At 36.8% G+C, this 26,785-nt stretch overlaps 1 protein-coding gene and 1 non-coding gene across 3 annotated transcripts in view; both read right to left on the bottom strand.

Moving 5' to 3' along the window:
- Positions 1–118: 118 nt before the first annotated feature.
- HAUS6 (HAUS augmin like complex subunit 6) overlaps positions 119–26,785 on the bottom strand; it is a 45,592-nt gene continuing 18,925 nt past the window's right edge. For both annotated transcript variants that reach the window (XM_027615118.2, XM_027615119.2), the window contains exons 9-17: positions 26,531–26,724; positions 25,268–25,394; positions 24,700–24,802; positions 15,923–16,004; positions 11,188–11,254; positions 10,747–10,932; positions 8,782–8,917; positions 6,260–7,306; positions 119–4,986 (exon numbers count right to left, since the gene is read on the bottom strand). In XM_027615118.2, coding sequence (XP_027470919.1) covers positions 4,925–4,986; positions 6,260–7,306; positions 8,782–8,917; positions 10,747–10,932; positions 11,188–11,254; positions 15,923–16,004; positions 24,700–24,802; positions 25,268–25,394; positions 26,531–26,724 — 2,004 coding nt within the window. In that variant the 3' untranslated portion in view covers positions 119–4,924. The remainder of the gene's footprint in view (positions 4,987–6,259; positions 7,307–8,781; positions 8,918–10,746; positions 10,933–11,187; positions 11,255–15,922; positions 16,005–24,699; positions 24,803–25,267; positions 25,395–26,530; positions 26,725–26,785) is intronic.
- On the bottom strand, positions 11,365–11,495 carry LOC113935198. The gene has a single exon (XR_003523950.1).

Below are 26,785 nucleotides of genomic sequence, written 5' to 3'. Positions count from 1 at the left end.
TGGTCTTATTTGAAGTAACTTGAAGGTGGCTAATGTATAAACCTAAAGATTCTGACTGCCCACAAGTAATATTTAACTGGTTAATTTTGTGATCTAGTCCCCATCACCTTAGCGATAGTGAATGGCAGCTGGAAGCAGAGCAACTAAGAGTAGGGGCTCTGAGGCTAGACCACCTGAGTTGAGTTCATATTCTCCCTTCACTTGCTAGCCCTGTGAACTAGGCAAGGTACTTAATTTCATTCTGCTGTTTCCTCATTTGTGAAATGTGGGTAAGAGTAGCTCTACTTTTAGGATTGTTTAAAAAAAAATTAAAACATGGAAAGCACTTAGAATGGTGCCTGACATACTCAGTACTATGTGTCAGCTATCAGTACGACCACCTGAGCCATTCTCCCCCCACCCACCCACCCCTTAAATGCCTACTCCCAAATTACTGAAGCCTAGCTAAATGTTTGAGCCCTTACTAAATGCCACGTACTCAAGTACTTGATGTGTATTATCTTATTGAATCCACAACCTGAGGTAGATTACTTTTATTTCTTAATAGGTGAGAAAACTGATATGACCTTATTAAGGTCATTCAGCTGAACCTAGGCAGTATGATTATAGACCTACCCCTTTCTTGACCATTACTCCCCACTACTTCCTCCATTAACAAAAGTTAATCCTAAAAATCTTTTTCAGGTGTACACTACACCTTCATATAATTCCCCTAATTTTACAGATTAAGGAAGCTGCAGCCCGGAAAGTTAAGCGACTTCTCAAAGAACAGTGTTTTGTTCACTTTGGGCAAATTCACTTCCCCATCTTTATCTATCTGGAAATTGGTTAATACCGGATCAGTCTTAAGATTGCCAGTTTTTAGGGAAGGATTCTAAGGTTCCTAATTTGGAGTGGCAATGTGGTACAGTGAAGTCAGAAAACCCTTAAAATGTTCTATTCCAACTGCCTTACGCTTTTAAATGAAATCTAAGTATTTTAGAGCCAGACCTCTCTGATACACTCTTCTCACCATTTTACAAAAGACGCATTACCTTTGAATACAGACATTAAATAGAATAGAGCTTTAGCTTTTCCAAGACCTTTATAGCAGCAGCTGTGGATGACAAAGTCCCTACCCGTGAAGAGCAAGAAGCTATTCAGATCTAAGTTATTAAACTCTTCTACATGGGGCCTTTGGCAGTAAGTTAAAAGACTCAAGATGTGAAAAACTTGATAGATTTCCTTTTTAAAATCATTTTAAAATACCGCATTTAGTAAATCTAATTAAAATGGCAGTAACAAAATACTTTTACCCGAATCACTTAACCTCTCAAATTTCTTTTGTTGATTAAATTACTGGTAGACCTTTATATGTGATCATTCTAGGATGTGCAGGGCATAGTTCTTTTTGATATTATATAGGAAATTCCAGAGCAAGGTGGTATAATATTGAATGTTTATTCAAGGCTATAGTAAAGAGAACATATTTATAAACAGTCCCATAGAGGACTCACAAATATTTTAAATAGAGCATGTGGACTGGCACAGTGCCTAAGGTGAAAGCAACTGTGTATCTGCAAGATAATGTAAAAGAGAATTTTACCTTTGCAAGTACTTTTACATTATGGAAAATTTCCTTAAACATTTGTTTAATTTAGAATTCTAAGAGTAGGGAAAAAGATAAGGTTTCCTTTTATAAAGTTCTCAAGAATTCTGTTTTTCTCCCTTAGATAAAACTGACTTCATAGATCATGGTAAAAAATGGTTTCAAAATACTTGTATTTTTTCAGTTAAATTCCCCCCAAATGTTTTTTTGGTTTTTTTGTTTTGTTTTTTGTTTTTTTGCCTCAAACACTCTTATTCCACTTGGTAACATTTTTCATGTTAAATATTACATGCTTCTCCTCTTTAAACATTTAAAACAATTAGGACATTCGGTCATTCGTTACTAAAGTTTCAAGTTGACATGGAAGTCAATTACACACCTTTATCTTACAAATAGTGAATAAAACGAGGTACATTCTGTATCATCTGTGATGAATGTAATGAGAAAAAGTACATTTAGAGCAGTAAGTAGCCCTCTTTACCATTATTTTAATCCCATCACATAGGAGGCAAAGAAAACAATTCCAATACTTAAGTATTTGCTAAAGATGATCCATGGCCCTTTGAGGATATGTATGTGTGGACACACACCTCCCACATCTACAAAGGTACGTATGTCCATATGTATATCATCAGTATGACTGGAAAGATCACATACATGCAACCATGAAAAAATGATAAAAGCACTACGTGAAAAATACTAAATTAATAAAAGATAAACTATAGATTTTAGAGAAGAGCTAAGTCCATGAATATGGAAAGGATTGATTAGGACTTCCAAGGTGGAAGTGACATTTGGTCTGAGCCCTAAAGGACAGCTATAATTGTGAATTAAGATTTCTAAAGAACCACGATGAACAAAAGCAGTTCAGTAAAAAAATGGGAAACGATAGTGGAAGGGGAATAGAGAAATCTACATAGGGGACACGATATGCCTTTAAATTTTAACTCTATTCTGGAATTAGCGATAAACCATTAATGGAATTTTAAACTAAGTGATCAAAACAGTCCTAAAGTTAAAAGGCAGCTCTGCAGGCAATACTGGAGAGGGAAGAGCCTGAAGGCAGTTAGGTCATAATCACAATGGTTTAGGAGAAATTGATAAATCAGAGATATTTTTGTTAATACTACTGGCATATAAAGGACAGGAAAGAATGCCGAACTCCCAACCTATTCCAGGTATGACTCACTTAACAATGTGGTGTTTGGAAATCCATACTGTCCAGAGACATTTTGATCTTTTGATTCTCAGTAATTAAGGGCCTCCCGCCCTTACTGTTGAAGTTGCACTACCTTATCAATTAACCTCTAAAGCAGTACATATATAATAATACACTTGCTTCTTTAAGGTACCCCAAGGCTAAATGTGACTCTATATCCCCCCAAGCAGTGCTTCTGAATCTTATTATTGAACCTAAGAATTACCAGGGAAGCATTTTTAAAATGTGGGTTCTTAATCCCCATTTTAGACCTACAGAATCTACAGCTTTTAGGATGTTTCCCAGATGATTCCTTGAGTCCACCTTAGACAAGTCATTTAAGCTCCCTAGCTTCAGTATCACTGTGAAATATGTACAATAACCACTATCTAACAGTAGAGTTATGACAATTGAATGAAACAGTATGTTTTCATGTCTAGGAATGGCCCTGGCACGTTGTGGAAGCTAATAGCCCTACCTCCTCCCTAATACATTAACTCTGGATTTACAGGTTAGTGGGTTTTCTTATGGCAGACTACAGGATAGTTTTCCAGTTGATCTACAGTCCCTCATTTGTTGTATTAACTAATAAAGGAATATAGCACCCCAGGAGAAACTGCTCTTCCTCTTTCTTTACCACTGCAAAATAAGGAAGTTATATGTGCTTTTCTTTGGTCTTTTCTCACAAAAAGACTGGCCTTCAAACTGGGATCAAACAACTTAGCAAAAGCCGAAAATGAGCCAAGGAAGATGAACAGTTAAACCCAACCACCTCCAGAACTCTCCCCTTCAACTTCTCTCCTTATCAGTTTCTTGACAAACGGACAAGGTTTTGATGGTTAAGAACTGGGGCTAGACAGAGGGGTACCATAGGTGCTATCACCTTTCCAGTGCATGCGCATTGCTCCTGGTTCAGAGGGCAACGGCATGTATACACTTTGATGGTGGAGACAAGCCATTTTCTCAGCGAAGGGTCATGACAGAGTGAGGCACGTTACTGTTAAGGGAGGCCTCACCTGACTCCCACTCAGTCCACAAGGTCAATCGGAGGCCAACTCCTGTGGCCATATCCTTTAGCCTGGCCTTTTAGTTACTTCTAGGTCTTATGGTATATTAAGGAAGGAAAATAGGGTCAAATCCTAGCTTTACCACTGACTTAACTGTGACACTGAGCAAGTACACCGAATTCAGTTTTCTCAAGTTATTTTGAAGCTATTCATAGGCTGTGGCATACTGATGGTTTTTAAGAAGGAAAGTAAAACAATAAAAATTACCTGCTTTCCCAAAAACCATGCCCCCCAAATAAACCAACAACAGTAAACAGAAACTAATAAATGTTTAATTTACATTTTTTCTGTTAAAATATAAAACTAGGGTTAAATTAAATTCTCAAAGTCTAAATTAGACTAAATATAAACCTGCTGTACAACCCATTGAATGGATTTATAGTTTGACAGTGTTCCTTAAAAGTGTCTAGTCATCTTCCATCTTTTTCCTTTTTTCTAAATTCATTCTGCCCCAGTCTTCACTTATCATCACATATACTTTATTTCATCAAACATTTTCCAGGACCAGCGTACTACTTAAATAATCATTAAGCCCGTTTAGAGCTTTCCCAAACTTGAACTTTTCTCACCTTGACTACACATCCCAAGGTACTACTTTTTTCACTTCTTTTGGCTAGTACTATAATGTTCCATAAAGAAACAATAAAAGTTATGTATTTCCCTAAAATGAAAGATCAGTATTCAATGGTTATGTTAACCAGTTAATAAAAGTATATCAAAAACCACTTGTTTGTTAATCAACTGAAATTGTAACATAATAAATTAAACTAATACTTTGCTATTTACTTAATGCTTACAAATTATTCAAGGAATCAAAATGGCTTCACAAAACTTGATGTCTGCTTCCCAAATACTTCACATTTTTTAACCCCAGATCCATACAAGGAGAAAAATCCAAACATACTCTCTTTACCTAAAAACTAAAGTCTGCTAAAAGGCATTATTTAGGATTTTTTAGACCTAGAAAAAGAGTTATACTTCCAACATGTATTTAAATTATAAATCCGTTTTTATCCTGTGACACTGCTTGAAATTTAAGTATATCATAGTTAAATTAACTGGGCTTCTGCTTCATCTCTTCAAGTCTGATGGAAATTCGTTAGCATCAAGGCTCTTATTCAAGATTTCTTCTTCTGCAAAGGTGATTTTAAAAAAGAGAAAAGGATAATCAAACATTACAAAGAAAAAAATTAAACAGGACAAGTTCCAAATAGTAGCAAATTTCAGTCTTCTTAAATAAAATGTTCACATGCAAATGATTATGATAAAAATTACCATTATTCTCACTGAGGTACCTTTTCTCCAGAGAGTATCAATACATCCCTCTTAGAATACTTTTTAATATACCAGTGTTTAATTATCATGGGAAAATCAGTGATAAATAATGAATCTATATCACCAAATCTATGCTTGCTCTAACACGCTTTAAGAACAGGGTTTTTTTTTTTTAATCTCTATGATGAAAATTTTTGACATACAAAAATAAAGAGAATTATCGTCAACCCAATGTATCCATTATCCAGCTTCAGTAATTAATACTGTTATGTGAACTGTGTCCCCCAGAAAGACATGATGAACTTCTAACCTCAGTACCTCAGAATGCGGCCTTATTTGGAAAGAGGGTCATTCAAGATATAATCATTAGGATGAGGTCATTCTGGAGTAGGGTGGGCACTTAAACCTGTATGACTAGTGGCCTTATAAAGAAGGCACGCAGACACACAAGAGGAGAAAGCCATGTGAAGATGGAGGCAGAGATGAGAGCTGTGCTAACACAAGCCAAGGAACTACCAAGCCAAGGGGCTACCAGAAGCTGGGAAAGGCGAGAAGGATCTTCCTCTGGTGGCTTCAGAGGAACCAAGGCCCTGCTAACACCTTGATTCTGGATTCCAGCCTTCAGAACTTATTGTATCCAGAGACAATAGATTTCTGTTGTTTTAAGGTACCCGGTTTGTGGTACTTTGTATGGCTGCCCCAAGAAACGAATACACTAACCTATCTTGTCACCCATCCCCCTCAAATTTATTTCAAAATAAATTACAGATATATTACTACAAGAATGATATTTAACATACATAGTGCTACTCAACATTTTTAGAACCATCTTCCACTAGCCAAGATTTTGATGAGATTTACTTTCTGATTGTATTATGAAAGCAACAGGTTTCAGGTTTTGGTTTTATTTTCCACCCCTGTCCCACACTAAACTATATACCCATCGCTTGAGATTCTGAAAGTACCCATAGAAGTGACAGGTTCACTCTTCTCATCCTAGTCGAAGGAACAAAGAGCATATTTTATCACATTAACAATAAAGATCATGCAACATTCAATGCATACTACTGTTACAAGAGGTTGAGAGAAAAATTCAATAGGTCAATATGCACAAGTCTAGTTAAATCTTACCTTTTAAATTAGGTAGAAGTTCTCCAAGACTACATGGTATTGCGGTTTTCAATCTTTGTTCCACTGGAGAAAACTTAATTAGTGGTGAAAGTGACCGTTTCCTTTCACCAAGGGACATGCGTAAAGATGGTTTTGTATAGTCAACATGCAAATCGTGAGTACCCAAAAAGTCAAGCATATCATCTGTTTGCATGTTTGTGGGAATAGAGCTCAATTCTGGTTTGTGTCCTTCAAGTGTTTCAGGATTAGAAAGGTCACTTTCTTCCCTTTCCTTGAAGAGAGATTTTTTCAGAGCTTCATATCTACGACTAATAGCCTGTAAATTACAGTCCGATTCTGGAGTAGTTGGTCTTTCTCCCACAACATCTTCTGGAAAAATGCCACTGTGCATAGGACTATTTGGCTCCAGTTTAAAATTGGCTTCTGTACTACTGGAGCTATTAAGACTTAAGTTACCAACTTCTTCTGGAAGAGTTTCATGTAATATGCCAAAATCAATATCCTTTAAACTCCTGGAACTAGTTCCACTTGATACTTGAAAAGAGTCCCATAACATACTTTTATGCATGAAAGGCTCCTTGTAAGAAGCCTGCAAGTGGTCAAGAGAAGACTCTTCTTCATTGCTACCCATTACAACTCTCCTAGTACCTACAGCAGGGGAGACTGTCTCTGTTTGGCTAGTTTCTAAAAGCTTGTTCTGTAATGCTGCACACTCCAAACCTTGCTTGCACATTATTTTCTTACTTAACAAATCTGACTGATTTTGTGTCGATGGTCCACCTATGTGACTGGTCACCACATGTTTCTGAGGCACACACTTGAGGCAATCTGAAACAACTTCCTCTTCAGGCAAATGGGAATGGCCAGAATTGGATACAGTGCTTGCTGAGAGAAAGCTGGTCCTGCTAATTTCTCTTGGGTTATGCAACACAGGTAAGGATTCTGGCAATACTTCTTCTCTATGTTCAGCATCCACCTGAATTGGTTCTGTACTTCTGTTATCTTCCATTTCGACAGCTTTTCTCCATGAGCTCCTAATTTCACTTACTAATTAAGGGAAGGGGGGAACACAATTTATTAATATTCCCAAACAGAGCATGCAATTAAAAATTTCATTTCTAGCGCTCAATATAAAGCTACCAACTCACTGTACGTTACACAGATATGCCCACTGGATGACAAGACTCCACAACCAACCAAAGGCCAACAACATGAAAGAACTCCTTCTCCAACTGATCACACACAAATAACAAAAGCTGTCCCTGAAATGTGCATATACTTGCACACAGCACATTAGAAAGATGTCTTCTTATCCGTCTAAGCTAGGATTCAGCAAAATTTTTCTGTAAAGGGCAGACAGTAGTATTTTAGGCTTTGTAGGCCATCGGTCTATGGCGACTACCCAACTGTGCTACTATAACATGAAAGCAAGCATAAACAATATGTTGACAAATCAGCAAGGCTGTGTTCAATACAACTTTATTTACAAAAACACAGAGGGCAAGCTAGATTTGGTTCACAGCTTGTAGTTTGCTGACCAATGCTAGGTTGTGGCTAGGTTCAACCTGAACTGAAATCAATTTAACTTCAAATATGAATTCAACCAGGATGATGTGCCATACGGACAACAAAATCAGAATTTTGCCAACACAGATTATAGGTTACAAGAAAAAAATACTGGGCAGTCTAGCTAGCTAGAGAGGGGTAGAAACGATTTCTATATACACAATTTTTCGCTGATGTTGCTGGCTGCTGACTGGAAGGACACAGCCTATACATCTACAAATGATGAGCACAGGTCAGATATGGAGGCAGAGGGTTTTTAATTTGTTTTGATTTTATTTTTTTTTTAAGATTTTATTTATTGACTTGAGACACAGAGATACAGAGAAAGAGAGAGCACATGTAGGGGGAGAGGCAGAGGGAGAAGGAGAAGCAGGCTCCCGCAGAGCAGGGAGCCTGATGTGGGGCTTGATCCCAGGACCCTGGGACCATGACCTGAGCTGAAGGCAGACGCTTAACGACTGAACCACCCAGGCGTCCCTATTTGTTTTGTTTCTAAAGATTTTATGTATTTGTGAGAGAGAGGGGGAGAGAGAGCACAAGCAGGGGGAGCAGCGGGCAGAGGGAGAAGCAGGCTTCCCGCTGAGCAGGACCCTGGGATCATGACCTGAGCAGAAAGCAGACGCTTAACTGACTGAGCCACCCAGGCATCCCGGCAGAGGGTGTTTTAAAAGTAGTCAATTGAAATATTTTCTAGGAAAGAGACAAGTAAAACAAAAACAAAATTGTAGAGTATCACAGCAAAATAATAGTGCTCACAAGCTGCTGTATCAGTGAGAACACCCACACTTAATACTTCAATAAAAGTCCTTACATCAAAACAAATAAAGAGCTATTGCCATTAAACTGAAACAGAAAAGAATTTTAAAGTGAGTTTCCAGAAGATATGCCAGACCAGGGTTCTAACAGCAGTAATGTCTAAGAAAGAAAGTAAGTGATAGAAATCATTATTAACTTACTCAAGTTTTCTGGCGTTCGGGGAATTTGGTTCCTTGTTAAGAATGGGTTAGACACTAGAGAATCAACTAGTTCCTCTAATTTTACTTCTTTTCCTTTAGAGGGCTGTGGTGAATCAGATAAAACTGCCCTGGCAACCTAAAACAGAAAAGGTAAAGCAAAAATTACCACATCCATTGGTGGAATACAACAAAAGCCCTGATAAGAACAAATCAGCACCTGCCGGGCAGCAGCCCCTACCACAGCAGACGGCACAAAAAGCCGCCCAAAAACATAGCTCCCAGCTGCTCTGTATCATCTACCTAGGCACAGTCCTGTAAGGTGAACTAAAACATCAAACTGTTTCCACCCTTCTTCTCTTAACTGGATATCCCATTATAAAGGAAGGTAAAAATCTTTATACCTGAGAAGATTCAGAGATAATCCTGACTACACAGTGATCTAGGCTACTATCTGCCACATCTTTGAACTTGACAATTCTGTATCAGCTGAAGTGGCTAGTTTTAAAGCAAGCAGATTTTTCTTAATTATAACCCACCTGCACAGTAACACCTCTATTAACAAATGAAATACACTCTGACAACATACTTCTTTGCCAGAAACCTCATTATGAGACATAAATTAGTGAACAAGGCATAGGAGTACATTCTAAAATAGAGACAGTATACAATATGAAACAGCACTGTACAATTTCAATAAAACCGGAAAACAAAAAACATGCACATTAAAAACACTGCCCCAAGAGCCCTAAAAAATATACTTCCTAGAACCATAATCAAATAGACCCCCATTTGCCCTCCCCCATGAAAACAGAAGATGTCTTAGAATTCAAACACTAAATATTTCTTGTCACCAACACTACTAAAGAAAATTAATTTCACTTTATTTTCAGAGCTTTATGAGATTTTAGGACTCTCCCCTTCCATCCCATCCCATTCTACTGCTAATATAAATTCTTTTAATTGCAAATGTCTTTCCTTCTATATCAGGAAAGAAAAACAGACTGAACATCTTTTATGTGGAGTCCATCAACCAACAAGGAGAAATAATATAAACCTGAAAGATTTTAAAGTATTTATTGACCATGAAAAGGGTTCAACCTCTTCATGTTACAAACAAGAAAATGACTGACATCCAGCTCTCTTATTTGGACATCATTCACTTACTTTGATCAAAACTGAGATAAAGAAGGGAACTCCAATACCTGAATCAATATGCACTAAACCCAATTTTTCTTTCAGTCTCTCAGGAATATAAAGTAGCTGATTTATTTTCAGGTTCCTTGTCCCAATTCAAACAATGCTAAGGGATGTTGTGGGAAATGTAATAAAAATAACATTAGAGAATGGCTTGAGAATGTGTGTAAACTTCTGCAGTAAATAGTACAATATTACTATCAAGCAACAGTAGCATTATGTAGTCACTTGCTAGTGAAAAGTCACTTGTCAGGAAAACCAAGATCATGAACAATGATGCATTTAATGACTTTTTAAATATTTAGAAAGCAAAAGGATAAACACTATGCTTAGTGATAATATGATATTGCATAGTTTTTGTTCTAACATTCAAAAAAAGAGGAAGCTTGGCTAAGGAAAAGCAACATTCAGATTATTTTTTTTAAAGCAGATTATTTTAATAGAATATAATCATTGGTTATATTTATCTAGCAATTTATGTAATGGTTAATTCCAAAAATACCATACCTGTGTTATTTTTATACTTTTGGATGATACTTATAGAATGGGACTGGGTTCTAAACCATGGATATAATGTTAAATAAGTTTATATTAATCTATTTCTATTTTTTGGGAGAACCAATTTTGCTTTAACCATGATTTTCATTATCTGTGCCCTCCTTTCCCAAATTAACCCATTAATCAATAATTAACTGTAACTTCACTTATAATCTCAATGCCAATGAGAAAATAATAAATATTTCAGTGTACTTATTATAATCTTTTTCTAACCTCTTCTACCAGATGATCTTGCTCTTTTTGGAATGGATCTCTATTTTTAGCTGGCAGAGACCCTGTAAATGCAGTATTCTCGGTACTCCTTGCAGTATCTGATGATAGAGAGTCTTTCGTTTCAAATTTTGATGTCTTCTTAGAAGGTGTTTCACTTCCCTCTCTAGGAGTTCTTATCTTCACGTCCTGAAGAAGACAGACATGTAATGTTAAAACTTTAATGACTATGGCTGATCTTCAATTAGAGGTTCCTGAGTTATCACAAACCTATAAAAGGCTAACATTGTGAAATCATATGTTCACTGGCACAATTAAATAATTCCAATAATTCCATTTTGAAGCAATAGGATATATGTAAATACAAAATAACTGGGAAAGCGGCAAAAATAATATTTTACCCTAAGTTAGTTTGATCAGATTAAAAATTGTTTTAAAATATACCTTTTCAAGTAATCTAACACTGTTTCTATCTGATGATGAAACTGGCTGTGACAGGAAAGAAGCAGGTCTAAAAGGAAAAAAGATAATAAATCCAAATTATAATCAGGAAAGAATTCCATTCACTTGCTATATCAGAATAATTTAAAGAAACTGTCAAAAAATAAAAAAAAATAAAGAAACTGTCTGCCCCGTATCTGTCCGTTACGATTTCCCTCAATTCATCCCGGTCATCGAAAGGCAGTTTATTCTAGGGAGGGATGGTGACAATCAGAGCAGTACTTCAGCCCCATTTGTGTATCAGCCTCCCAAACGGCAAACATTTTCCTTAACCACTATATATTTTAAGTCAACAACATTCTTTATGAGGTTGAATGACTTGATTAACACTAGAATCGCATTATTATATTATCCTTAGGCTTCAGATCACAGAATTTCATTGTAACAGAGACTTTAAGATTTTGATCTTTCATGTCCAAAATCAGTTTCTCTTATGCTGAATCTTGCATGATAGCACATACATTACTTACACTTACAGTCAAGTCATAAGGTTGTTCAGTTTCAGTTTGCTGCGTTCTACACATAGCATTCCTTACTCTCTTAGATTCTCTCGCCCCTTTGGATAAACATAAAAACCTTACACATCAATTACAAAATAAGTAATTAAATTTTTAAAGCCATCAAAGCAATAATTTCATCTTCATCTTGAAAGAGCTTTCAAATTCAGTCATGGATGGGGTCTGCTCACTGGTCAAAGCTTTTCTACTCCAGGTAATACAAAAGTCAAGATTACCACGGAGACCACCTTCAATATCAAGTATGTTGGTGCTTTGCTTTCTGTTCACAGCCAGAAGTACAAAAATTAATAGCTTTAAAACATTTCAAGTAGGGCGCCTGGGTGGCTCAGTCATTAAGCATCTGTCTTCGGCTCAGGTCATGATCCTAGGGTCCTGGGATCGAGCCCCACATCGGGCTCCCTGCTTCTCCCTCTCCCCCTGCCCCTGCTTGTGTTCCCTCTCTCGCTGTGTCTCTGTCAAATAAATAAATAAAATCTTTAAAAAATAAAATAAAACATTTCAAGTAACAGCAAATATGCTTTTTCAAACTTTTTCAAATATGAGCTTCTTGGAATCTTTATCTACCTTCCAAACAGAATTCAAGATCACTGAAACTGCTTCAAGGCTCAACTCTACCTCAAGAGAATATAATCTAGATGTCAAAAGAAAAAAATTAATCATCTACTGTGACTTTATCTTAAATTTTCCAAAAAGTGACATTAAAATCATCAAAAAGCCCCCTGACACAGGGCTAGCAATCTAAGATGCCACTAGGATGCCACCACCAGATTGTGAGCTCCTGGAGGACAAAAGACTATGTCCTTCCTGGCTATTGCCAGGAACCAACACAGTGCCTGGTATTGGCAGTGCAATACATGTTTGTAACTAACCAATGGATTGACTGAATCAACGAATAAACATCACTTGAGCATGAGGCTCTATGGATAGAGGCCACCAAATTTTTCTATTTGGATCATTCTTATAGAGCCTCATAAGAGACAAAAATGGAAATATATTCTCTCCCTTCCTCTCTCCCTTTTCTGAATTGGTAACATGCTATCAGACCTGCTAACATCTCAATCCAAGCCAACTTTAAAGCAGCCCTGGCTCAGCCCTTACTCTCTAACCGCTTCCTATGCCAAAACTGAGGGCCACAAAATCCTAGCACTGTAACAGATAAAGAGAGAGTGTCGCTCCCATTATGGGAATTTATCCTAAGGAAAGAGCACACCCAAAAGAAAATAAGAGACGACATGCTTTTTATAGTAGTAAAAGAAACTGAGGAAAATCTAAGAGTCTAAAAAATAAATGTTACAAAGCCATAAGTAAAAATCAGTAATATACTGTTAAGAAAACATAAACACACAAAAAACTGTACTTATGGATATTAATGTTTAGAAAATTTTGAGTGGATTCAATTTATATGTTTGTACATAAAGCCCAAAAAACCAACTTGCAAAGAAAGTCTAATAAGTGATTTGTTAGAATTTTAGCTAATTATTCATTTTTATTTTGTTACAATATATCTACAGTTAAAGATACAACAAAGAGAAATTATAAAAAGAAAAAGATATGTGATTAGAATTCAATTTCTAAGACTAAGGACATTTAGTTGGCATGCATGCAAGATCATACTGCCCTATTTCTGAAATGCAATAAAGGAGGAACTGTAGAGGCTAAAAGTCTAAAACTGCACTGCCACCACTAGAAATATCATGGAACCCTCCCTCCTAGAAACCACTGCAAAGAAAGGTAGTGCCCAGAGTGTATAGCAAAGGTACCACCAATCACTGAATTCTGGTTTTAAGTATATGGTAAAGCCTCCATCAACTCACTCTGATCAAAACCAGCCATGAGATTTATGGAGAAGACAACAGCTATTCTGGTACCCATGAGTGACAACTGCATGTGAAAGGGCTAATAACACACAGTAATTATGCTAAAAACTACATGCTTTCCATGCTTTTTCATTAAATAGCTGTTATTGATCATATCCACATACGAATTTCTAAATTAACTACATTGATACTGACATTAAGATGATGCCACTACAAATAACAGCTGAACTACACGCTAAAAAAGGGTATTATTTTAAGTACAGTCTACCTATATTACACATTTTATTTTTATATTTTATATTTATACTAAACATTTTATTACAAAATACCTTTACAATAAAGAATTCTGAGCAACAAGCTTCTTTCCTCATGACTCAATTCTTCACCTTCTTCTGTTTTGCTATCAAGCAGCAGTAATAATTCATATCCCATTGAGCACTTATTTGTCCCTCACCACCAACAGCCGTCCCCTACACCTCCCCCCTTCGATATCCCAAACCTATAATTAAAGTATCAGAAGATAATTAAAAGATCTAACGGCTTGGAAGAGTATAAATCTGGAAATCAAAGTTTATTTAATACAATCTCTTTTTCCTATATTAAGAGAATTCCATGTGAACTAAATTCTTAGGGGCTAAGTGTCTGGCTCCTACTGAATCCTGATAGTATATCTTAGTACAAAACTCTGCTTCAAGAAAGAATCTTGAAGTTCAATGAAGTTCATAAATAAAATCTGATCTATGAATCAATCTACTAACTCCATCAATCTTTAGTCCAGCAAGAGACCTTAATCAAATATTTCATTTGCTCTCTCAAGGAAAGACACACCAAAAACATAACTGAGATTCCCCTCTAGCATGCTTTAAGAACAACAGTGATAAGTAACTGGGGAAAACAGTGAAGCCCAGTAAATTCACTATCTCGTCAGTGTCAAGTCTTCACAACAGATTTCATTATTTTTCTTTAGGTACTCCGAAAATCAACATCACATCCAGATCTAAAAATAAAAATATAAATACTCCACAAGTAATCCTGACTTCCTGTGAATCAGAAAATTACTGCACAGGAAACTGCCAAGAGCTCAAATTCTTTTTTTTTTTTTTTTTTAAGATTTTATTTATTTACTGGTCAGAGAGAGAGCGAGCGCACACACACAAGCAGGGGAAGCAGCAAGCAGAGGGAAAAACAGGCTTCCAGCTGAGCAGGGAGCCCAATGCGGGGCTCGATCCCAGTACCCCGGGATCATGACCTGAACCAAAGGCAGATGCTTAACTGACTGAGCCACCCAGGGGTCCCACCAATAGCTCAATTTCACATATAAATTTTGACTCTTGTTACGCTGTCTGAACTTATTAACTTATTAAGAGTATATAGAAGGAAGAGAACTTCAACTCATTTAAAATTTAGAATTTTCTTTTAGAATTATCCTAAGTAAATTGTTTCCATATCTGTGCCTCAATTACATGGGGAAGTTGGACTGAAAGACCCCTATTTAGGTCAAAGGTAGTCAGAAAACAAAAAAAAATAAATAAAACACCCTATTCAGTGTGTTTGATTGCTACCTAATAATGCTTAGTTTCAAAAAAGAATAAATATATTCCCCAGATGGATTATATACATTTAGATATTTGCTTATATAATCTGGCATCTGTTTTAAGAGCCAAAACAGGATAATAAAGAAAACAGGCAATAAAGAAAATAAGAATACTCCTGAAGGATACTATAATAAACTAAGGTTTAGTTTTTCATATGTTAAATTTTTGGATTAGATTGAATCAGAAGTCTTCCTATTTTTTTTTAAGCATGGAACTCTTTTTATCAAATAGCATGTAAAACCCCCAACATATATACAGATAAAAAGAACTAGCTGCTCAGGTTGAAAATGGAAAAGGGTTAACCAGTGACGGGCTAAATTAAATTCATCCACGGCACCAGAGGGCGCTACAGAACAGTCTGAAAACTAGGAGACTAGATCTCAAAAGCTCTTAAAACTCTTAAGATTGTCAACAGCCACAAGTGGTTCAAAGAAGTTCACAGACACAAAAAGGCAAAAATTCCCAAGCTTGCATTAAATAATTTCCATACATGCTTTTTTTCTTCAAATATTAGATAATCCCCTATGAATCCCAACATTTAGACAAACAAGAGAAGGGAGAAAAAAATGCCTATGTATCAGAAATGTTGACTCTTTCTTGAAAATGTGGACGCACAGTGGAAAAGTATTCTCTGGTTATGAGAAGAAAATTACAGATGACCCCATCGTAGAGAAGCAAGGCAATCAGATGAAGATGACACTAAATTAATGGAGGGAAAAAGTCCGTATCAAAATCACATTTGTTTTACCTGTTGCCTAGATCATATACAGTTCCCGATATATCACTAGCTCTCCTGCAATCATTTTCTTGGTTTTGTTGCTTTGGTGTATCTAAAGGAAAATAAACATTAATTACTCTTAAATTATGTTTGTATATTCTAATATCCAGGGATCTCTTGAAATTCTAGAAAACCTTCTAACAGAAGAAAACAGAAAAATCAGACTAATATAAATGCTAATAGAAAAAGACAACTATTCGATGGGACGTCTGGGTGGCTCAGCCGGTTAATCTGCCTTCGGCTCAGGTCATAATCCTGGGGTCCTGGGATCGAGCCCCATCTTCTCCCTCTTCCTGCCACTCCCCCTGCTTGTGCTCTCTCTCTGACAAATAAATAAATAGTAAACCCTTAAAAAGGGGGGGGTGCCTGGGTGGCTGAGTCGGTTAAGCGGCTGCCTTCGGCTCAGGTCCTAGGATCAAGCCCCATATCCGGCTCCGCTGGCCTGCTTCTCCCTCTCCCTCCGCCTGCCACTCTGCCTACTTGTGCTCTCTATCTCTCTGTCAAATAAACAAATAAAATCTTTAAAAGAAAAAAGAAAAATAAAGAAAAAAAGAAAAAGAAAAAGAAAACTATTCAACTGCTACATGTACAAATAGGACAGACAGAGAATATCTAGAATAAACTCTTATAAAAAGAGTGATAGGTTACAGAGCTGGAATAAACAACTCTAAAATTTGTATGGAACCAGAAAAGACCCCTAGTAGCCAAAGGAATGTTGAAAGAGAAAACCAAAGCTAGAAGCATCAAAATTTCAGACTTTAAGCTGTATTATAAAGCTGTAATCATCAAGACAATATGGTACTGGCACAAAAACAGACAGAAAGATCAATGGAACAGAATAAAGAACCCAGAAATGGATCGACTAATCTTCGAACAAGCAGGAAAGAATATCGAATGGAAACAAGACAGTCTCTTCAACAAATGGCGCTGGGAAACTGGACAGCCACATGCAGAAGAATGAAATAGGACCATTTTCTTACACCACACACAAAAATAGACTCCCAAATGGATGAAAGACCTAAATGTGAGACAGGAATCCATCAAAATCCTAGAAAACACAGGCAGCAACCTCTGTGACAACTTCTTGCTAGACATATCTCCACAGGCAAGGGAAACAAAAGCAAAAATGAACTCTTGGGACTTCATCAAGACAAAAAGCTTCTGCATGACAAAGGAAACAGTCAACAAAACTAAAAGGCAACCAGCAGGAATGGTAAAAAATATTTGCAAGTGACATATCTGATAAAGGGTTAGTATCCAAATTATATAAAGAACTTATACAACTCAACACCCCAAAAAATAAATAATCTTAATTTAAAATGGGCAGAAGACATAAACAGACATTTTTCCAAAGACATCCAGATGACCAACAGACACATCAAAAGATGCTCAACATCACTCAGCATCAGGGAAATACAAATACCACCTCACACCAGTCAGAATGGTTAAAATTAACAAGTCAGGAAACAACAGATGTTGGCGAGAATGCAGAAAAGGGAACTCTCTTACACTGTTGGTGGGAATGTAAGCTGGTGCAGCCACTCTGTAAAACAGTATGGAGGTTCCTCAAAAAGCTGAAAATAGAGCTACCCTACAGCCCAGCAATTACACTACTAGGCATTGGTACAAATGTAGTAATCTGAAGGGGCACCTGCACCCCAATGTTTATAGCAACAATGTCCACAATAGCCAAACTATGGAAAGAGCCCAGACGTCCACTGACAGACAAATGGATAAAGAAGAGGTGGTGTATATATATATATATACAATGGAATACTACTCAGCCATCCAAAAAAATGAGATCTTGCCATTTGCAATGACGTGGATGGAACTAGAGGGTATTATACCATGTGAAATAAGTCAATCAGAGAAAGACAATTATTACATGATCTCACTGATATGTGGAATTTAAGAAACAAAACAGAGGGGGGATCATAGAGGAAGAGAGGAAAAAAATAAAACAAGATGAAATCAGAGAGGGAGACAACCTAAAGAGACTCCTAATCAAAGGAAACAAACTTGAGGGTTGTTGGAGCAGACGGGGTTGGGGAGATGGGGGAAACTGGGTGATGGACATTAAGGAGGGCACATGATGTAATGAGCACTGAGTATTACATGCAACTGATGAATCACTAAATTCTACCTCTGAAATGAATAATATACTTTATGTTAACTAAACTGAATTTAAATAAAAATTTTTTTTCAAGTGACAGGTTTATACTAAACCAAATTTCAAAAAAAGTGACAGTCCATAGTTCTCCAGCATGATATAGCCATGCTTCTTGTTTTGGTACACAGATCATGCAATTACCATGTAAATCAGCAAAGCCAAAAGATTATACTATTTAGCATATTTCAGCCCAGCATCTATAATATCAAATTACTTATTTATTCTTCAACACATCAGTAATTATGTGCCACTGCTATACTAACAAAGAGGAAAAAAGAAATGGTGGAGACCCTGGCTTCAAGGAGTCAGTCTAGGAAAAAGACTACTGATGAGTAGAGAATTACAGCATGCTGCTATAGTATTAGGAGAGAAATATGCACAGAATGTAAGGAAGCAGAAAGGCACCTGTCCCAGAATGGGGAATGTGATGAGGACATAAAGGTACTGGGAGAATAGGGTACAAGTTCAATATGCTAGAGCATAGGGCATATTGAATGGAAGCATAGTAGGAAACAAGATTGGTGAAGAAAGCCATGGCTCCATTACAGAGGATTTGCTATTCCAGGAATTCCTCTTTCTTTCAACATGTTAGTTTCTGAAAGATTTTCCCTATTTATACATGTGTCCCAAGTGTTACTGTATAAGAAACCAATGTGTATATTATGAATTTTTCCTTTAAATCCACCATAATAGTATGCTATATTATAAACATTTTCAGTACCCTCTGCTTTTGCACCTACTAATGATGATGGAATTACTGATACTCATAAAACATTCTAAAAATGAGCACAAATACAAAAACTGTATCACAAAACTAGCAGACAACAATAAAATAATTTGGCACAACCATAAACACTTAGTTGGTGGTGGTGGGCAGAGATGATGCACATTGGTTCTAGTATGTAAGAAAGTTTGTAAGGTAAAAGTTGCTAAGTGAAAAAGCATCTATAGCTTACTTCCCCCCCCAAAGGTGACAGAAAGCCATTGAAGTGTACTACACTAAGAGATAAAAGGGATCATATTTTCGTATTTGCACTACAGAAGGATCACTGATAACCATTTGCAACATGGAATAGGTAGAATATGGAAGCAGAGTAGCTAGTTAAAACACAATTAAAGGCAAGAAATAGAAAACCAAACTACAGCACTTAAGATGTGAAGAGAACAGAGGGGACAGACACAACAAGGTAATAAGGAGGCAAAAACAAAACTGAACTCTCCAGAACAAAACAAACCAAGCTGCAGCAGACAATGACTCCTACCATAAATACACTAGAACTGTAAAATAAAATGTAAGAAAAAGAAAGGAATACCCAGAAGAACAAATAAAAATCATCACATGCCAGGACTCAAGATGGAAAGCATTTAAGCTCAAACCGAGACACAAAGGCTAAATGACAGACTCCAGGGCTGAACTATGGAGATTTAATGCCTACATAATGAGAAACATCATCTCAGGTCACTCAGGCTGGGATCTGAGAAACTGCCATAAGGCCAGAACATTGCAAAGCCTGCTCGGCCCCTGAAAAGATTATAAAAATTCTGCCAACTTAACCAGGGAAGTAACAGGGAAGCTTGCTGTCTACCTGGAGTCCTGGGTTAAAAAAAAAAAAAAAAGAGGGGAAAAAAGAAATTTTAAATCTACCTAGCCTACTCAAAAGGAGGTATGAAATCCAAAATTATATTGGCTACTTGTGGGAATCCAAACCAAAGACATTAACTGCCTACTTCAAGGGAAATACCTTGGACCCTAGGCCACCATGTAGAGACCATTCTACAACCCAGGGCCCAGGTGACTCCTTCAGAGGTGGATCCACTGAAATTGAGGTCACAATCAAAAAGAAAATTTTTTTTTATTTTTATTTTTTTTAAATATTTTATTTATTTATTTGAGAGAGAGAGAGAGCATGAGAGGAGAGAGGGTCAGAGGGAGAAGCAGACTCCCCGCTGAGCAGGGAGCCCAATGTGGGACTTGATCCTGGGACTCCAGGATCATGACCTGAGCCGAAGGCAGTCGCTTAACCAACTGAGCCACCCAGGCGCCCTATTTTTATTTTTAAGTAATCCCTACACCCAGCATGGGGCTTAAACTCACAACCCCAAGATCAAGAGTCACATGCTCTTCTGAATGAACCAGCCAGGTGACCCCACAATCAAATATTTTAATAGGAAACAAACAACAATGAAAATGAGCAGAAAGGAGCACCTGGGTGGCTCAGTTGGTTAAGCACCTGCCTTCGGCTCAGGTCAAGATTCCAGGGCCCTGGATCAAGCCCGTCATTGGGCTCCCTGCTCAGCAGGGAGCCTGCTCCTCCCTCTCCCTCTGCCTGCCACTCTCCCTGCTTGTGCTCTCTCCCTCTCTCTGCCAAATAAATAAATAAAATTTAAAAAAAGAATAAAAAAAATGAGTAGGCAGAACATACAGAAGCAGAAGTATCTGAAACACAGGGATATTTAAAAAATTGAATAAGATCAATAAAGAAGATGATACCATGAAAAAGAAAAGACAATTTCTGAAAAAGAAGCAAATGAAAAGAAATTAAAAGCACATCCATGAGGGGCACCTGGGTGGCTCAGTCATTAAGCCTCTATCTGCCTTCGGCTCAGGTCGTGATCTCAGGGTCCTGGGATCGAGCCCTGCATCGGGCTCCCTGCTCAGCAGGAAGCCTGCTTCTCCCTCTCCTACTCCCCCTGCTTGTGTTCCCTCTCTCACCGTCTCTCTCTTTGTCAAAAAAATAAATAAAATCTTTTAAAAAAATATACTGTTAAAAAAAAAAAAAGCACATCCATGAAAGCCAAACACTAAATGGACATGTCAAAAAAGAGATTAAATATAACTAAAAAGATAATTAATGAACCATAAGCCTACAGCTACAAAGACATTATAAATACAAATGAGAAGTTTAAGATATATGGAGGACAGAATCAGAAGTCCCAACAAGAGCTCCAGAAAGAAAGCATCAAAAGAATGACTGAGACAGTGTTAGAAGTGATATTAGTGAATAAGTTTCCAAAACAGAAAATATGAGCCTTCACATTAAATAAGCACACACAGGCCCAAAGTTTAAATAAAAATAAATCCACATTTAGACACATCTAAATGAACCTGAATAACACAAAGCTAAATAAGTACAAGTCCTAAAAAAAACAGAAATTAAAAATTACCTACAAATGAATGACCATTAAGCTGACAACAGAGGTCTCAGAAACAATAGAAGGCAGAAAACAATGTGATATCACTGAAGTTGTAGGAAAATTGAGCTTTGATCTAGAATCTTATATCCAGCCAAACTATCATTCAGAAATTAGTGAAAATAAAGACATTTTCACAGAAAAAACTAAGAGATTTTACTATCCAATGTCCATCACAAAAAGATTTAAAGAATATACTTTGAGATATACTTCTGAGAAGGAGAATAAAAGTAGTAATCTTGACCAAAACAAAATCAGTAAATGTGCTGGTAAATCTAAACACACAACGATTATCAAAAACAATTTCTAACAATGTCACTTAAAAAGGGGGGCAGGTGCATTATTCTAGAATAAAAGTAAGAGGACAAAACAACCAAAAGCAATGAATGAACCCTCCTTAGATTCTAGTTCAAAATATAAACATTTACACAGGACATTTTAGAGTATAATAAGAGAAATTTATTCATATGCCAGAAGAGTCTTATATATAGTTAGATCCATACACATGTAGTAAAATTATTTTTATAAACGTATTTCAGAATAATTTTTTTTTAATTTTTTTTTAAGATTTTATTTATTCATTTGAGACACAGAGATACAGAGAGAGAGAGAAAGCATGAGCAGGGAGAGAGGCAGAGGGAGAGAGAGAAGCAGGCTCCCAGGTGAGCCAGGAGCCCGATGCGGGGCACAATCTCAGGACCCCGGGACCATGACCTGAGCCGAAGGCAGACGCTTAACCATCTGAGCCACCCAGGTACCCCAGAATAAATTTAAGATTCAGGATAGTGGTCACATCTGCAAATGCAGGAAGAATGGGGTCAAGAAAGGTGGATCCCTGAAGATTAACTACATATATATATTTTTAAAAACCTAAAATATTGCGGGACACCTGGATGGCTCAGTTAGTTAAGCATCTGACTTCAGCTCAGGTCATGATCTCAGGGTCCTGGGAATGAGCCCCAAGTCAGGCTCCCCACTCAGCAGGGAGTCTGCTCGTCCCTCTGCCCCTCCCTCTGCTCATGCTCTCTAATAAATAAATAAAGTCTAAAAAATATCTAAAGGGGCACCTGGGGGTGGCTCAGTCAATTAAGCGTCTACCTTCGGCTCAGATCTGATCCCAGGGTCCTGGGATCGAGACCCGTGTCAGGCTCTCTGCTTAGCAGGGAGCCTGCTCCTCCCTCTCCCTCTGTCATTCCCCCACTTATGCTCTCTCAAATAAATAAAATCTTTTTTAAAAATTCTAAAATACTGCAAAGCTTTGACAAAAAGTATTTGGTGAAGAGGTTATTTATATTATTCCCTGAATTTTTAATATGCTGAAATATAATTTTTTAAAAAACAATTTAAAAGAAAATTTCAAGTAAGACGTGACATGTAATGTGTTGGAGGGAAAAAAAGTTGTTTTACCACCAAAAGCATAAAATAATGTTAGGTCCCCCAGCTCAGATCAAAGCTCTACTTGTTTAGGGAAAAAAAAAAAGGAATCCTAAGAGTACAAATTCTGCAATGTCTGGAGGACAGCATTACCTCAAAGGACCTATCAAACACTTCTAAAATGTGAACTCCCACTGCACTTCCTAAACAGACACAAATATGACCTCACTTTCAAGGCAGATAAAAATCTCCAAATGGACATGAAGACTAATATATGGTTTCACAGGACCTAAACTAAGTCTTTCCAGAGGGCAGTGGCGCTTTCCACATTAGCGTGAAAACAAAATGCCAATCAAATATGCCAAGAGCTCTAAGAGTCATTCTATCATCCTAAATAATGCTCTATCTGAAGCTCTTTGTCATTCATCAAACCATGCAGTCTTTTCTATGTCTACTCTTTTGCTAGTGCCTCTCCTGAGCCTTGCTCTCTAATCTATGACTTTTCCTAACCAGTGTCTGTTTGTACACTTCACTCCCAAACCAATCACCCATCCCAGCTATGTTCACCCGTTTCTTCCTAGGTCCTGTGCTAACTATTGCCATGACCTTTGGCCTCCATGAACTCAACTATGGCCTACATCTATTACATGCTCCAGCCTGAATACATAATTCACAGGTTTTTTTAATGCATTTATTCCTCCTCTTATTTATCTAACATTTACTGAACTCAGTAACAATTACTTGTACACGAGTACTAGGCAACTGGGGAAACTGAATTAACTATAAAATGGATTATAAATATATAATATAAACATAAAATATAAATGTATGTAAAATATAAAGATATAAATGGATTATAAATATAAAATATAAATATTTATATATTTATATAAAATGGATTATCAAATATTGTAGAGAATTTTTTAGGTGTGACAGTGGTATAATAGTTGAGGAAACAGGTATTATAGAATTATAATTTTTTAGATGTGACATTACTAGGGTAGTTACATAGGAAAAGTCTATTTTTATGGGAATGCATGTTGAAACACTTAGAGTGAAGTGTTACAATGTCTAGAACTTACTTGGTTTAGCAAAAACACATACATACACATATAAAGCAATGTAGCAGATGTTGACAGTTAAAACAGGTGGTATTCAAGTAATTATTGTACTATTCTTTCATGTTAAAGAGTTGTGGGCTTCTACACAAAAAGTTGTAAACAAATGTTTATAGCAGCATTACTCATAATAGTGAAATGGTGGAAACAACCCAAATGTCCATCAATGGATGAATGGACAAGCAAAATATGCTTTAGTCATACAATAGAATGTATTCATAAAAATTAATGAAGTAATGATACATGCTACAACTTGAATGAACCTTGAAAATATTGTGCAAAGTGAAAAATGCTGCAAGTGAAAGAAACCAGACACATAAAGCCTCATAGTATATGACTCCATTTATATGAAATATCTAGCACAGGCAAATCCGCAGATAGAGAGGAAGTACATTTGTGGTTGCCAAGGATTGGGAAAGGGGAAAATGGGGAGTGACTGCTTAATGGGTACAGGATTTCTTTTTTTTTTTTTTTAAAGATTTATTTAGTTTTGAGAGAGAGAGAGAGCGTGGGGGAGGGTGGCAGAGGGGGAAGGAGAGGAACAAACAGACTCTGCGCTGATGGCGGGCTCAAACTCAGGACCCTGAGATCATGACCTGAGCCAAAAACAAGAGTCAGATGCTTAACTGACTGAGCCACCCAGGAGCCCCTAGGATTTCCTTTTAAGGAATAGAAACATTCTGGAACTAAAAAGTGGTGATGGTTGCACAATTTTGTAAACTTACTAAATGCCACTGAGTTGTACACTGCAATGACTAAAATGCTATGTGCATTTCACCACAATAAAAAATAACTGGGGAGGGGGAACAAGACAAAAATGTAAAGAAGCTGCTATCACAGTGAGAAATACTGCTGGGAAGGAGGTTTAAGAGACAGAAAAACAAATAACTAACCTGGAAGTGAAGCAGGATATTGCAAAAGAATACTCCTTGCATATACTTCTTCTGAGGCAGGATCAAATGAAAGCGGAGACATTGGTGGTAAAAGATCCACAGCCTTAAAACACAGAATTCATCATTTTGAAATATACATTTTTTTTTTTTACATAACGCTACTAAGATAATCTATGAATGGATGATTGTTTCCCCCTAATGAAGACAGAATTACCAAGCATGCAAATTATCATATAACTACTTTTAAACCAAGGAGTACGATATTAGAACAAGGGGACTACTCTGTCCTCCAACTGTGCCTCAAATGTAATACTACCTAATAGCAAAAGAAATGTCTTTCTTTTTAATATAATCCTCTGAATCTAAAAATATAAACTATAAATCATAAAGCAGCTGGATGAATACTCTAATATGCACTTAGAAAAATTACAGAAACCAAAATATTTAAACTTTAGGCTCAAGTGCAAAGATGACAACTTACACATGCATTCCTAGCTCATTCGTAACATAAATCAAAAGACTGCCCTGTATTAAACTACTCTCCAAAAGGCAAGTCAACATTACTTACTGGAGTCCAACCTTTAATTAGATTGAAAGGAGACAGACCAAGAAAATCTTTCCACTTTTTATGCCATTCTCCTTGTTTTTCAACAACAGAGTGTTTTATACTGGTGAGATCTTCTTTTATTTTACAACTATGACAGCATAAAAAAAGAACTTCATGAATATATAAAAGTATTGAGTAAAATTTAAGAATAAAACAGTTTATAGAAAAAGGGAAAAAAAACATAACTGGAAGTTCAACCAGTAGAGCACATATAAACCAAATAAACTCTCACAATGAACATTCAGAAGCTAAAGTACTTATTTCCTTTTAAGACCAGAAAGCAATCATACATCTATTACTCCATTTATCTTTACAATATTGGGGAGGGTACGTGCTATAGTGAGCACCGTGAATTGTATTAAGACTGTTGAATCACAGACCTGTACCTCTGAAACAAATAATACATTACGTGTTAAAAAAAAAAAAAAAGAAGATAGCAAGAAGGGAAGAATGAAGGGGGGAAAATCGGAGGGGGAGACAAACCATGAGAGACTATGGACTCTGAGAAACAAACTGACGGTTCTAGCGGCAGGGGGGATGTGTTAGCCTGGTGAGGGGTATTAAAGAGGGCACGTACTGCATGGAGCACTGGGTATTATACACAAACAATGAATCATGGAACACTCCATCAAAAAATAATGATGTAATGCATGGTGATTAACATAACATAATAAAAAATATATATATATTCTTTTTCCCTAGTTCTGAACTCAAGTCCAAATTCTACACCTATTGATCCCAGGGTCCTGGGATCGAGTCCCACATCACGCTCCTTGCTCAGCAGGAAGCCTGCCTCTCCCTCTCTCTCCCTCTGCTTGTGCTCTGTCAAATAAATAAAATCTAAAAAAAAAAAAAAAAATCTACACCTATTCTCTGTCCACTCTTAAAGGCAGCCCATACCTCCCAATTACTTCACTCAAATAACAAATTTTTCTGAGGCTTAGTTTTATTAAATAGACTCCAAAGAAAAACTTGAGAAAGTAAAAATTACTCCATAAAGAATTATCACTAAGGGCAAATAATTTATTCTAGACAAGAAGAAAACTACATGAATTGTCCTTTCTACTTAAAATGTGTCTCTCCAGGAGTTTTTGAGCTCTAATAAAATGTTCACCTTTGTCTGCCAAGGCTAAAGAGTTATCAACTACATGAGCTCTGCTGAGAAATTATCAAAAACACCTTACTCCTCCCCCAATAATGTAACAAAAGATCTTTCTACAGTACCTCATATGCTTCAGATCTGATAATCTCTCTCTCTGAAGTTTGGTCTCCTTTTCAAGGAAGTGAAGGTCTATTGTCAGTCTTGCTGGGTCAGCCTGACAACGCTCGTATTTCACCACTTTCAAGACTTCATTTAATAACTGAATAACTGTTAACAGGTTCAATTTTCCAGCCTCATAAACATTTCCAATGTGCAACTAAGGATTCAGAGGGAAAAAAAAAAGTGGTTCTTAAGATAATAAACTGTTAGGTAAATAT

This window comes from Zalophus californianus, chromosome 13 (assembly GCF_009762305.2).
Source record: "Zalophus californianus isolate mZalCal1 chromosome 13, mZalCal1.pri.v2, whole genome shotgun sequence".
Lineage (NCBI taxonomy): Eukaryota > Metazoa > Chordata > Mammalia > Carnivora > Otariidae > Zalophus > Zalophus californianus.
The sequence above is the reverse complement of the archived record's forward strand: the minus strand, read 5'-3'. Positions and strand labels throughout refer to the sequence as shown.